This window comes from Podarcis tiliguerta (genome assembly GCF_965153285.1).
Source record: "Podarcis tiliguerta genome assembly, chromosome: 9".
NCBI classification, from domain to species: domain Eukaryota; kingdom Metazoa; phylum Chordata; class Lepidosauria; order Squamata; family Lacertidae; genus Podarcis; species Podarcis tiliguerta.
The window spans coordinates 55,728,776-55,743,237 of NC_139542.1; the positions used below are offsets into that span (position 1 = coordinate 55,728,776).

General features: G+C 43.6%; 1 protein-coding gene across 1 annotated transcript in view; it reads left to right on the forward strand.

Moving 5' to 3' along the window:
• The window catches only part of NSUN7 (NOP2/Sun RNA methyltransferase family member 7), a 29,430-nt gene that overhangs the window by 7,775 nt on the left and 7,193 nt on the right, over positions 1-14,462 (forward strand). The window contains exons 5-10 of the mRNA XM_083458532.1: positions 1,167-1,297; positions 3,698-3,850; positions 5,514-5,697; positions 7,669-7,879; positions 8,189-8,302; positions 14,050-14,100. Of these exons, the coding sequence (XP_083314658.1) occupies positions 1,167-1,297; positions 3,698-3,850; positions 5,514-5,697; positions 7,669-7,879; positions 8,189-8,302; positions 14,050-14,100 (844 nt within the window). The remainder of the gene's footprint in view (positions 1-1,166; positions 1,298-3,697; positions 3,851-5,513; positions 5,698-7,668; positions 7,880-8,188; positions 8,303-14,049; positions 14,101-14,462) is intronic.

Consider the following 14,462-nt stretch of genomic DNA (forward strand, 5'->3'; position numbering starts at 1 on the left):
CCTTGTGTTGCCATACATCCAGGTTTTCTCTGACATTTTGTCAATTCGGCAAAATTTCCCCTTGACGCCATTTTTATACCTGAAAACCAGGACATGTCAGGAACTTTCCTGAAATATGGCAAGCCTAGAGCTATACAACATGAAAAAAGAAACAACACATATTTATTTTAAGCAAATAAAATGCTATCAGTTCACACTTTCAATGTAACTTTAGAAAAATTGGTAGTGGTGGCAGGAGAAAGCCAATAAGGAAAGTGCACAGCAATTTATTTTGAGTAAACAAAGAAAATGATACCCCACACTCAGGTTTGTTTTGCTATTGGAAGGCTAGCATTGCAGTTGATTGTATTCAAGAGATCTGAAGATCATAGCTGCTCCACATGTGCCCTGGGGTTGTAAACTGCATTTTAAAAAGCTGTCTTAAATGCTGCAATTACTGGACTGCTGGCTTCACTGTGTGTGTGTACTATAAATAAAAAATAAGAAATCATGGCCTACTGGGAACTAGTGGTTCTAAAACTGAATAGAGCCTTCTGGTTTATTTTAACAATTAGAAGTATTTCAAAAGGTTCAAAAAAAATAGTTTTCATTTTTTATTAGCCCCCCATTTTTATTAGTCCCCATTTTTTAAAAGTCAGCATCTGAACAGTTTTTTTTTGCACTATAATATGTATAAAGGTAGAGGAACCCTGGACGGTTGAGTCCAGTCAAAGGTGACTATAGGGTGCGGCGCTCATTTTGCTTCAGGCTGAGGGAGCTGGCATTTGTCCATAGACAGCTTTTCTGGGTCATGTGATCAGCATGCCAAAACTGCTTCTGGTGCAACAGGACACCATGATGGAAGCCAGAGCGCATGGAAATGCCGTTTACCTTCCCGCTGCAGTAGTACCTATATCTGCTTGCATTTGTGTGCTTTTGAACTGCTAGGTTGGCTGGAGCTGGGACAGGGCAACGGGAGCTCACCCCATTGTGCGAATTCAAACTGCCGACCTTCCAATTGGCATGCCCAAGAGGCTCAGTGTTTTAGACCACAACACCACCCATGTCACTATAATATGTAGGAACCTCTTCTCTCTGTTTGGAGGGTTGTGCTGCAGATTTAGCATTTGGGTATTCTTTTTTGTTGCTTTCCTATCTTGCCACATGGCGATTCTCTCTTTTTGCAGTCAGACCAGTTGACCAGTCTAGTTGTTGTGATGCTGTATGATCTCCAAGATCGGAAATTTGAAGCTCGCGAAAACATTGATGATGAAGAACAAATAGCAGAAGTCCAGGAAGTTGAGCGTTATCTTTGCAGGTATATGTACAAGAAAGTAGACGGATTCTCATCTGATAGCAAGTACTAAACAATTTTCGGATGTGAAATCTCATTTCGGGCTTCACAATCAGTTAGACTGATTGATTTCAGGTTGATTAGAGTAATATAATGCTTCCCCCCCAGTATTTTTCTGTCCCAAACTTCCCCCCATTCAGGGGTGGGGTGCTGCTGATTCCCTGACTTCCAAACGCATTGTGTCTCTGGCGCTTACCAGAGGGGTGTGGGGCAAGGTGTGGGAAGTTCAGTGCTGTGTGGTGGAGCCAATCTACCACTCTGGACCTTATGTTCGTGTGCAACACCAAATTCCCTGTGCCCCCACTTCTCCCTTCAGCATTTGGAAGAGGGGAGAGCAGAGGGGCCCTGTCTCCAACTGGTGCTGCTCCCTCCATGGGATATTAACTCTGTTCTGAACTCTGTTTCTTTCAATCTCATATTATCTTGGGAAAGTACGTCAACACCCTGCTCACTTCTATATAGAAGAGAAAAATGCTTCCACAAGAATACAGAGGATAGACTTCCTTGGTGTTGCTACCAATTGTTTCCAGCCTTCCCCCGATAGCCTTTTCATGAGATTAGGAAGACTGCTGGGAGCAGGGACATGAAAGAGAGAGAGGCTCAGTTATAGCTCTGGGGCTTTTTAATTCAGAAAAAAATTGAGTAAGGGGGAGGATATGGTAGAGCTGCATAAAATTATGTCTTGTGTGAACAAAGTGGACAGAGGTTTATCTCTCATAATGCTAGAGCTAGGGGGTCATCCATAAAAGCTGAATGGTGGGAAGTCTGGGACAGAAAAAACGAACTTCATTCAGGACGTATCTAAACCATGGAATCCAACTATGTGGACAGCTTTAAAAGGGGATTGGACAAATTTATGGAAGATAATGGCTTCTAGTCATGATGGCTGAAAACCAGTTTGGGGACATTACAAGTTGCGCTTATGTCCTTGTGGTCTTCTAGGAGGTAGCTAACTGAGCACTTTTGAGACATATGCTGGACAATATAGGTCTTTTGATGTGATCCAGCAGGGCTCCTCTAATGTTTAACTTGTCTCTGGTTTGTTTGCATCTATGATCCTTACCAGGCTTACTAAAACCTAGTTTCATTTGGAACCAACAATCTGGGATCGAAAATCACAGCTTAACATTGGGTTGTGAATCTTGGCCTGAATTAACTCTGGCTTGTTGCAGCATGCAGGCTTCGTATCCTGGTTTCTTTTGTTGCTGCTAGCCTAGAAACAGAGCTGCAGGGGAAGAATGACTCAACACGGCTCATATGCCGAGATTCTCACTGGCACTTTCCCTTCCTTTTCATTCTGCCTGGCGACAGGCTCCTTTCCCTTCCCACCTGCTTCTGACAAGCTGTTCTTCACTAGCCTAGATGAGGCTTTGGGGTGGGACGTGGATGGGCCATTAAAGGGACCATGGGCAGTTTTTACCATACTGAACTAGGGGTTAAAAGAATTCATACTAAGTGGTTTAAATTATTGAGTGTGTTATTATCAAGAAGCATGTATCACCCTCCTTCAACCCACTGGACATTAAGAAAAACAGCATTTTTAGATTGGCAAACTATATCAACAGATGCAGTCGTACAGCTGGATCTAAAAGCTACCAACGCCCATTTCTTCAGCAACCCATCCAGCCCCTTTCTTGTTCAGTGGACCAAAGTAATTACTGACATTTCTTCTGCTTGCTTACCATATGAACTTTTGTTCAAGAGGATTGGGAGCAAAGGGTCAACAAAGAGGGCTATCAAATCTTCCTGGCGAGTGTCTAAGAATGGGGGAAGGCTTTGCAGCTTTGCACAGAGATGTGTCTAATGATCTCTAGAGGGAAGAGCATCTGCTGCTAGCCAGTTGTACGAGAGCTGGGGACTAGAGTGACAACTTACCCTTTGTTGAGCAAAGCAAAAGGCTTTGGAGTATTTGCAGAGGAGATGTCATGGGGTGTGGGTGGGGACAACTGATAATTGATGAAACTAATCATGCTCTGAACATCTGATCCAGGTCCTGGCTTGCTAAACTAGGGAATAGAGGGAAGAGTGGTAAGAAAACTGGCTCTCCAGATGTTGGTCTTCGAGCCCCAGTGGCATAGTCAGTGTTGTTGGGAATAAGAGAAAAACAAGATCTGGAGGGTTATATTCCCAACCTCTGGCTTAGTAAACGTGGAGCAGATCAGTCCATTATAGCACAACTTGAATCTGTTCTGATGATTTCTCTAGCTGTAAATGCCCTGGGGACAAGGGGAGTTGGCCATAATTTTCTCTTATATATTTCAATACCAGTATTGATTGTTGCAAGGAAACAGGATTTTGCAAGATTAAATAATCACGAATTAAGCTTGTCACAAGATTTATCCATATCCTTCTTTTAATCTATAGTTTTAAGACAAAACTGGCCGCTGCATTAGCAAGATGTCGAATCAAACACGATGCTCTTTCTCTAGAACACATTCTGCCAGAAACAATAAGGAAACAAGAACAAAGGGCTTCCACACTACCCTTGTACGTGTGGGTCAATTCACTTAAAATAAGGTGAGGTTGAAAGCTTGCTAGTGTAGCATGTATGTTTTTAATATTTGCTTCTTTCATAATTATATCACATGCTCATAGATAATATAAGCATATTCTCCATGAGAAAATGTGTTGGTGGCAAGTAAATTAAGTGGTTTTCTTGAAAGCTCCATAACATTGTCCTAGTACTCTAAACTTAGTGGTGAATGTGAGTGGAATGTTCTTTTGTTGGTAGTCTGTACCTGCCTATTTTAACTACCAAAACACACTTGTGTGCGCCATTGCACCCTTTACATGGAATCTACTGGTCCCCTTGTTTACAGCAGCAGCAACGTAGACTACCGCAACTTACAAATGTTGTTTCTGCCAATTCTTGCCAGCTCCAGCCTTCACCTAGAGACTTCACCTAGAACCATATTTCTACATCTGGATGCCCAACAGTGCAACTGCTTCCTTGCATTCCTGTGTGACACATTAAAATCAATCTTATTTAGACACGAGCAGTAAACAGAAACAGGAGAGCTTTGCCAAATGAGAGTACACATTTTTGTTAGATACCAAAAACAATGAATGCGCTCCTAAGGCCCTTTCAGACTGTCTCTTCTAAAGGTAAAGGTACCCCTGCCTTTATGGGCCAGTCATGTCCGACTCTAGGGTTGTGCGCCCATCTCACTTAAGAGGCCGGGGGCCAGTGCTGTCCGGAGACACTGCCGGGTCACGTGGCCAGCGTGACGAAGCTGCTCTGGCGAGCCAGCACCAGCGCAGCACACGGAAACGCCGTTTACCTACCTGCTATAAAGCGGTACCTATTTATCTACTTGCGCTTAGGGGTGCTTTCGAACTGCTAGGTGGGCAGGAGCTGGGACCGAAAGACGGGAGCTCACCCTGCCGCGGGGATTCAAACCGCCGACCATACGATCGGCAAGTCCTAGGCACTGAGGTTTTACCCACAGTGCCACCCGCGTCTCTTCTTAGGTGGCATTAAATCACATACTGGTAAATTCAGGCTGCACAACTAAAGTTGATTTGGCACCCTTGCACAACAAACCCACTTCCCCCCAGAATCTGAGTTTTTATTATAAGGAACACAAAATACTTAATAGAAAGCCACTGTTCTACTTCTCTACAAACTTTGTGTAAAATGATGAGGATGCCTACTTGATAAAAAGGTCATTTGGAAGTGACCCCAAAGTCTAGCTGTCTTATTCAGCTTCTCAATATTTACTTGCTACTATACATTCAGCATCACTATTTTGGGAGTGACCCCAGGTTGAGTATGTAACCTTGGAGGGATTAGAGCTGAACTAGGCCATATGGATCTTTATACTCAGCTTAGCAGTGGCATGTTGCTCTAGGAAAGAGCAGACCTTTCCAGTAAGGGATCTGAGGAAGTTGTTCGAGAAAGGGAACAGAAGTGTAGCTTCAGACTTTGTTGAACCTGGTACAGGTAGAACCACGGAGAATTATTTCTGTGGGGTGCATATTCAGCATTTTAAGAACTTTGTGTTTGCAAGTCCCAGGGGAGGAAGCTTGTATGTACAGGAAATGTGTAACAATTTGTAGCAGGGTAGTGAGCAACAACAAATTAAATTAATGCAGACTTATCTGTAGTGTTCCAGAAGACAAAGTGATTTCTTACTTTTATATTAAGCACTTATATTAAACAGTTGTGTTTCTGCAATAGCCTTGAAGATGTTCATAGCACTTTACACAAGGAGGGATTCACTAGAGTGGAATCGGTCTCCAGTTTTGGTGGCTATTCATATTGCCTAGATAAGCACTGTGAAGACGTACTTATTTTCCCTTCTACTCTTAAAGAAAAGCTTCTTACTCTGCAGCTGTTTTCTGATTACAAGCTCTTATTGCAGGTATGTTAACATGAAACTGAAATAAATGTCCTAAGTTCATGCTTCATAGTCTTTCTGTGTTGCATGTTTCTATTTCTTTTCAATGTCTTGTTAAAAGAAAAGAAGTTTAAATAAACTGTGGTGCTATGGCTGTGCTTACAAACTTCTGCAAAATCTGTTTTGATGTGTTGCGTGTGTTTGCTAGAATGCATATCTTCTTCCACAAAGAACATCACTAATTTGACCACAGCTGTAGTGCAGTTTTTACAGTTGACTTGAAAGACTTGCTTGTCAGTAGTCACCAAACCGTTTAGCAAGAAGCTCCAAACTGAAAAAAATCTGTTTGTGAAACTTTGCAGTAATATTATTAGTTTGAATAACATTAAATTCTGGGTCTGGAAGTATTTCTCTCTACAGTCTCCAGTAGTTCATTGCTAGCTTTTGATTTGTTTAACTTCAGTTCATAACCATTGTTTTCTGTTGTCTTGTATTTGCGTGCTATTATGATTACACAGTTTCTGTTCTTGCCTCTCCTTTGTCCTATGACATTGTCTCTTTTCAGTCTTTGGAGATAGTGCTTTTCATTACAGCCTACCACTGGAGTACCACTTTTCTTTGCAAGGTGATTTATAGGCATTCATGCAAACACTCCTTGAAATTTCTTTTGGCCCATTGTTCCTCATCTCTGAACATCAAGCCTACTAAGCCCCTTTCACCTGATATGGGGGTCTAGGGATATCATGCAACTGACACTGGATGTCCTTAAGGCAAATTAAGCACATTTACTTAATTGTAAGTAAGTCCTTTAATTCTGAAAGGCCCCTCAGGTTATGAACTAAATGTGATAACCTTGAATGCTGGAGTAGAAGGACTAGCTATGACGTCCTTGAAATTTGAGCTTCATTGGAGGCAGCTTTACTCTGGACTTGCTAGAGTTTTCTTTGTTCAGTGTCAAGTGTAGGGTCTGAGGTGACTAAGAGGCAAGAGTTACAATCTGGGAAGCTGTGGTTCAAGTCTTTCGATGTTCTCACACAGTTCTCTTTTCATATTAATCCATAAATATAATCCCACTCTATTTCTCCTCTTGCTTTTTATCAGTTTGTTTGCATTCAGGGGGAGGTTTGCCGAATCATTTATGTAGCAAACATGGTGTATATAAAGAAAGAGTAAAGGCTTCCCTTCCCCCTCACATACTGTATCTTTCTACAAAGGAAAGCTTTAAAAATCGAAATGTTGCTACTCAGTAGCTGATTGACTTGGCAATTTATAATCTTGTCCCATCCATCCTGCACACGCCTGTAAATTAGAGCCAATTTAATCCTAATAAACAGAAGAGCCTCTGCATCTTAATGGCTACGTCTGAGGGTTACTGATAGGCAAAGTGCTTTGGCACTCAGCGTCTTCCTGCCTCCCGGATTCCATGCCGGAGCAAGAACCCAGGTATCAAGACAATTTGTGGGTGAAGTTCACTCCCCCTGGGCCCTGGGAGTGGGGGAGCTTGCAAGGACAATTACCCTCAAAATCATCTTTGTTTTTCTCTGCAAACGATCTCTGCTAATGTGGGAGCTGTACCCATTAAGGCAGGAAGCACCGGAAGTCACCAGCCTGCCTCTGTATTGGCACCATATGCCTTGCAAAAATCGGTGTGATTATCATATGGAAGCAACTACATGGATGATCACTTGGAACACGTGTGGAATTTAGCACGTTATGTTTGAAGCCCCTTCTGTTGGGAAATTTTCCCAAACTGCATGCCACACTTTCCATTCTATGGGGCTGTATGTAATCACATGGCTGGGCCCATACGTGAAGCAGTTGGTTTAGATTACAAGCAGAAACTGAGTAACGGCTGCACATTCGAAATGGCAAATTCAGTTTTCATGAAATACTTTTTTACTTGGGTGCTGGTCCTGCAGAAATAAACAAGCTTTGCCGCTTAAATAATTTGTCGATCACCCTTTTCTTAATTGGTCATCTCTGCTTAATTCTTAGGATAAATCCAGGAGTCTTGCCGTCCATTCGGCGAAGGCCTTGCTGAATATGGATGATGACATCTTAATAGCACACATGGGTTCATGGCTCACTGTGGCTCATATGTCAGTGCTGACAAATCAGATGACTTCCAAAGTGTTTGTATGTGGAGTAAGGTCTTTGGCAAAGGAAGCTGAACTGAAGGACTTGTTTGCACAGATGGAGTGTAGAAGTAAGCATGTGTTAGCATTATTCATACCACTTAGAAGCCATTTGACATGGAAGGGTATATACACTAATTAATGATTAAGTAATAAATTCAAAATTGACCCATTTGTTTTAGAACGCTCTGGTTCGCCAGAAGCAGCTTAGTTATGCTGGCCACATGACCAGCTATACGCCGGCTCCCTCGGCCAATAAAGCGAGATGAGCGCCGCAACCCCAGAGTCGGTCACGACTGGACCTAATGGTCAGGGGTCCCTTTACCTTTTACCTTTACCTAACTTGCAGACTTATTTGGTTCTTCTCCCCTCCCCTTCAGATATTGTGCTACTACGTGAAGATTTTGCAAACATTGAACCAACTGATAAGCTGCAGAAAGTTAAAGTTATTTTACTACTACCTCGGTGTTCAGGCCTGGGGGTTATTGTTTATTGTATATTTTTACGGCTATTAGCCCATAAAATATGTACAAACATAAAAACACAGGGACATAAAAACAGATATATCCGACAACAGAAGGTGAACACCACGATGCAAGGATGGGTCATTGAGCAGAGCCAAGTGACAGCTTAGGGCCAGGAGAGCTCCAAGGGACGGATCACAGAAAAGGAAAACTGAAGTCGAACTCCGACATGCACTCTCATCATAACAGTCCAATTAGTTTTGATGTTGTTGTTGTTGTTTGGTGGTTTTTGAGTGTGAGATAACCGCATTCAGAAATCTCGCCACCTGCAGAGTTACAGAAGGATCTGTATCCTGCAAAAGCAGTGCGGCGTGTGACTCAGCAGGCCTGCCAACCAAGCGCAGTAAAGCAGGACCCAGGAATTTAGCCCTGGCTATGCTATGTAGGGGACAGTTGAACATTATATGTGAAAGAGATTCAACAGTTTCCCCGTCACACACGCATAGCGGAGACACCAAACCCTTGGAAAATCTGTGGTTCAGCAGGTTCGATGGAAAGACATTGAACCTTGCACAAATAAATGCACGTCGGTGTGGTACTGATGAAAGAGATGACATGTATGATGGAAGGCCAAGTGGTGGGGTTATTCCGTGATACCTGGGGGAGCAGACACCCCCACCCCTGGCGAGGTTGTGTTGATTTTCAATGTCCGCTAATCTTTGCTCAATAAGGCTTTTGGCTGAGCGTAAGTTCATCTTTAAGGAGTCCGCTGGGGAAATTCCGATGCTCAGAAGTTTGGTATGGATTTTTCCTACCCACGGATTGACAAAGACGTCTCGCCAGAGGCACTGAAAAAGGTAATGGTCGGGAAGCCTATGCCAGCTGGATAGCCAATAGCCAAAGACTCGCTTCCAGATGACAGTCTCCAATGATGCAATCCTTAACTCCAGACGTATGGCTGCGTTGCTCACACACATGGGGAGTTTCAGAAGGCGACGGAGAAACTGATTCTGCAATGTCCCCAGTGATGTTAAATTGGACCCTGGGGCCCAGAGCGGGGCAGCATAACAGAGGGTGGAAACCACTTTTGCGTGGTATACCTTCAATGCAGAAGGGATGTGAGAGGCTCCGTCGGCCGCAAGAAATTGGAGTAGAGTATTAAGTATTGTTTTCCCTTTGTTTAGTAAATACTGTATCTGTGGCTTCCAGCTTAGATTGTAATGAAAAAAGACTCCCAGGTATTTAAATTTGAAAACCTGTTCTAATTGGACTCCATCTAACTTCCAGCTGTAAGTTTTCCGAGACCTGGAAAAGACCAGGACTTTAGATTTCCCATGATTAATTGTCAGATGGTTAAGTTTGCAATAAGCCGCAAAAATCTTTAGAGCTCTGCATAAACCAACTCTAGAGTAGGAAAGGATCGCTGCATCGTCGGCATATAGGAGCAAAGGGCAGCGAAAATCAGCTAGGCGGGGGGCATGAATGTTGGCTTGAGACTCGTTCAGAGAGAGCTTCATATCGCTAATAAACAGGTTGAAGAGGAGTGGGGCCAAAATGCAGCCTTGGCGCACACCTCTATTTATTGGGACCTCGTTGGATAGGTTTCCCGCCGGTGTGAGTCTCACTCTAGCCGACGACCCATGGTGTAATTGGGTTATAAGCCATAACAGCCTTCTATCTATGCCCCATCTCTCTAATTTCTTCCATAGGCAATTTCTTGGGATACTGTCGAAGGCAGCCTTTAGGTCTATAAAAGCGACACATAGGCGCCCCCGACTCGGGGCAGAATATTTTCTGGCAAGATGATACATGATTACCATATGGTCAGAGGTCGAGTAATTGTTCCTAAAGCCCGCTTGCTCATGGCCAATCAAATTTGAGTCGTTTGCCCAATGGGACAGCTTGGACAGCAAAAATTTTGCATAAATTTTCCCGATGATAGACAAAAGGTTGATGTTCCGATAGTTCTCCGGGTCAGCAGGGGGACCCTTTTTATGGACTGGCACGATCACGGCCTCCTTCCATGACCTAGGGATAAGCCCCGTAGAATTAATTGCATCAAAAACTTTGGCCAGAATTTCAGCCCACCACCTTGGTTGCGCAACAATAACCTCAGCAGGGACTAAATCCGGCCCAGGGGCTTTGCCCGTTTTCAGATCTAATATCAAGTCCATTATCAGGTCCGGGTCAGTGGAGGGCCACAAAGGTAGATGGTCGGCTCGTAGTTCCGTGGATGAGTTGGATTCCTCTGCCAAGGAGAAATATTTACTCAGGAATTGTTCCCATGTGGGCGCAGGGATAATCGTCAGTGGGTACTTCCTTCCTCTTTTGTTTATCAGAGCCCAAAATTCCTGTGGTCTGCGGGATCTCGAGGCCGCAATCAAGGCTCGCCAACGTTTTTGATACCACTCGCGTTTGGCCAGCTTTAAAGTCTGTTTGTATGCTCTTTTGGCTTGTAAATAGGAAGATGGTAGAGCCTGAGCATTAGAGTTTTTGTATTCATTATAGATGGAACGAAGAAGGGATCTTGCTTGTTTGCAAAAGATGTTAAACCAGGGGGCCCCAGCACTGCAATGCGCCACTTTCACCTTTTGAGGAGGTGATGTAAAAAAAGTGGTAAGGTCTGTTATAAGAAGGTTAAAAAGTTTCAAGACCGAATTGGAATCTTGTAAATCAGTAGTTATTTGAGGTAAGTAGGCGTTGATTTCCCTATGGAAGAAAACCTGATATTTTTGGGCCACAGCCTCCGACCATTTGATCCCTCTTATTTTGATCGATGATGAGGTTTCCAGAAGGACTGAGTGTTTATTGTCATTCTGGCACCGGAACAATGACAGAGTGGTCACTATTGGGAGGTGATCACTGAAATGTTGGTTTTCAACTTGGAAGGAAAGTACATTGACGGCCAGATTTGCGGAGATCAAGAGGTAATCGATAACACTGTTAGATGTTAGTCCCAGGTGAGTGAACTCCCCCGGTATATCGGGGGGGAAGGTGCCGTTCAAAAATACTAGATTCAGGCGAATGGCCATTTGGTAAAGGGTCACTCCTGCTTTGTTTACTCTGTTGTCCTTTGAAGTTCTAATTCTGGCATGTTCCAAGTCAAAATTGTCCAAACATGGGGGAGTCCACCATTTGGACTTGGTTAGTAAGTCCCAATTTGTGGCAATACGAGCATTAAAGTCTCCCCCAATTAAGGAGTACGAGTTAGGGCATTTAGTATGACATGACAGTAGGTGATTTTCAAATGATTCCCATCTCCAATCAAGATCAGGCGCTGAGCCTTCGGGGGGGAGATAAACATTAGTAATTAGTAATGAGGACTTCCCTTCTGTGATCAGTCCAGATAGAGCAAAAGGCGGGGAAGCCCGTACCAGAGTGAATTTGGCGCGAAGTTGGAGTGAAATCCCAATCAAAAGGCCCCCTTTGGGGCGACCACCTTTCAAAGAAGGGGAGGCCGGAAGTGTTAGAAGATCAAAGCCGTCTATGGTAATTTCTTCCTCATCCCATGTTTCTTGGAATAGAATGATTTTAAATGAATTTATGTACTTCCTGAATTCGGGGTCTGATTTTTTGGTTCTCCAACCAGCAATGTTCCAGCTAAGTATTGATAATGTCGAGTCCTTGTGCTGTCCCGGTAATTGTCACTTTGAGTTGTTTAATGGGTTCTTGGAGGTAGAACGAGGACCCATAAGGAAATCGGTAATTTTAGTTTGTGCGGATAAGGTCTTCTTCCGTGTTAATTGTATCGATGATTTGGTAACATTAACGGGCAGGAAGGGCTTTGCCGGGAAGGAAGAATTAGGCAAAGTTGGTGAGGTCGGATGCTGTTCATTGAGGTGAGTAGTAACAAGTCTTTGATGGGCTACACTAGTAGATCCGTCAGAATTATCAGTCTTAACCAGGGTAGCGCTAAGAGGTGTTCCAGCCATCACTTGTAGTTGCTGCGCAGATGGGGAGGAATTATCACGCAGATGTATTAAAGGACATGAACGTGAGGATGGTGCATGTATAGTCATTTCCTGGTGATCTTCAGGCAGGGTAGATTCTAGCTCAGGCATTGAGGCAAAGGAGTCGTCAACTTCCATATTCTGATTGGGCATAAGGACTGAGATGGGAGTATTGAGTTTATCGACTTCCTCCACGGTAGAATGGTGTTGTAGGTCAACAGGTGACTGCTGATTCAGATCAGTAGGGGGTAACAAGGTAACAGGTTGAGAAATTGTCAGGGCATTTGATGGAGACACCATGTGGGACGTGGAGCGCCTGCTCTCCTCTCTCATCGGTATAGAGGGGTCCCCTTGCGATAGAAGTCTTTGTTTGAGTAGATCCAATCTATCGAGAATAGCCTGCTGTTCTTCTGAAGGGAGTTTTCCATAAGAGGAGATAAGATTTCTCTCTTCAGGGATATTCCAATCTCCGCTTGCAGTTGGATCATTCCTCAACGTAACTAGATGGGCACTTGGGGTCGCAGGTGGAACAGGGGATACCCGGCTAGGTGTTTTTCCCGTTATTATAGGCACAGAAGAAGGGAATGAGCGCTCATTGCCAGTTGAGATGTTGGCAAAAAGAGGTTTAACACTCATGTCCTTAAAGACTCTTGTTGTTACAATCTCCCAGGGTGCCAGTCGATCTTTTTGTCTTGCAAGAAGATGTGGGATCCTTGCAGACTGGAAGGAGAGCATAAATTTCCTTGGCCAGGGCGTGGCGTTTAGGGGTGCTACAGATATAAGATCTATCTGGAAAAAAGGAATATTTAACAAATCACGAAGGTACCCTTTAGCCATCCTCAGGTTATTCCACCTAAGACTGGGGGCGTCACGGGAAAAAATGGATAAACATATTTTGTTAGGTTGAAAAATCAAAGATTGCTTATTCCTTTGGAGCAGTGGCAGCCTGCCTCTTAGGTCCTTAAGGAGAGATTTCTGGTCAAGTTGTCTCTTTAAGGCACTTACAAGCTGCACAGGAGGTTGATGCAAATTAGATAGCTCAGTTGAGGAAGGTAGATGAGCCAGAAGGGCCCGTGAAAGTTTGTTCAATGACAAAGAAATCCCCTCCAATTCCTTGAAAATGAAGCTTAAAGTCCTGATTACCAGTTGTATTTGATCAGGTACTAAATCATGGGCTGTTTGCCCTAATGCTTCCCGTTTCAGTGACGGAGGGGTAATTAAGGTGTCAGGGGGGAGGGCTTCCCTATGGCTTCCATCCCCCGCTGAATCAGCTAGCTTTTCCAACTCTCCTTGATCATACAGAGGCCAGAAGCGGTTGTATGTTTCGACCGCAGAAACAGTTACTTGCTCCGTTTTGCTGTTATTGTTAGTAGATGGTGGGGGAGATTCAAGCTTTGACTGCTTTGCTCTTGGAGGTGAACAACCTTTCTCAGCAGATCTTGGTCGCTTGCCATGACCCATTTGTCGCTGTCTCACTGACTACGGAGGTTCAAAGTAGAGGTAAACGGAGACAAAAGAGAACTTATCTTTTATGGCCGCAACTCCTCTGCTACTCCTCCTCCACTGCTCAGCGTAACCCAATCTTCAAGGCGGCGTTACTAATCAGCAGAAGGTTTGAATATCCTTGTTGATACGTATATTGGCCAACCATAGAAGTAAAACGATTAAAACTTCTAACAGAGGTAAAATGATTTAAAAGTCTAATAAAAACAGCTAAAAAGACGGCTATAAAAAGACGGCTATAAAAGGCTATAAAGGTTTGTAATCCAGAGGGTTCATGAAGGAGAAGTTGTTACAGCCGCCATCTTGCCTCCAATCTCCTAAGAGTCGGCCTGGGGGTTAGCAACCCAATAGAATTCATTCTAAAAGAACATGAAGGTAACTTTTTGAAATACTTCTCTTAGATTACCATAAAATGAAATGTTTGATCTGCATTCCTACCTGGCTTGGCATTATTGGTGTTGATGGTTTTATGCTCATAGACAACCACCATTAGTGGAATCCTAAACAATTTCCATTATCTCTACCTGCAACTCAAGCACAATGTTTTGTGATGCATTGCTGCACTACTTGACACACTCTGTTTTTTGTTGGTTCATTTGGTTTTAAATCAACTATCAAGAGTGATATAGAATTAGTGGTTGGCAGTCTGGTCAGCTGGTCTCAGTCCTCTTACTTCCCATCTGTCCTCAGAAAGTTGCCAATTTCTCCCCCTTTTGCCTGCATAACCCTAGACCAGA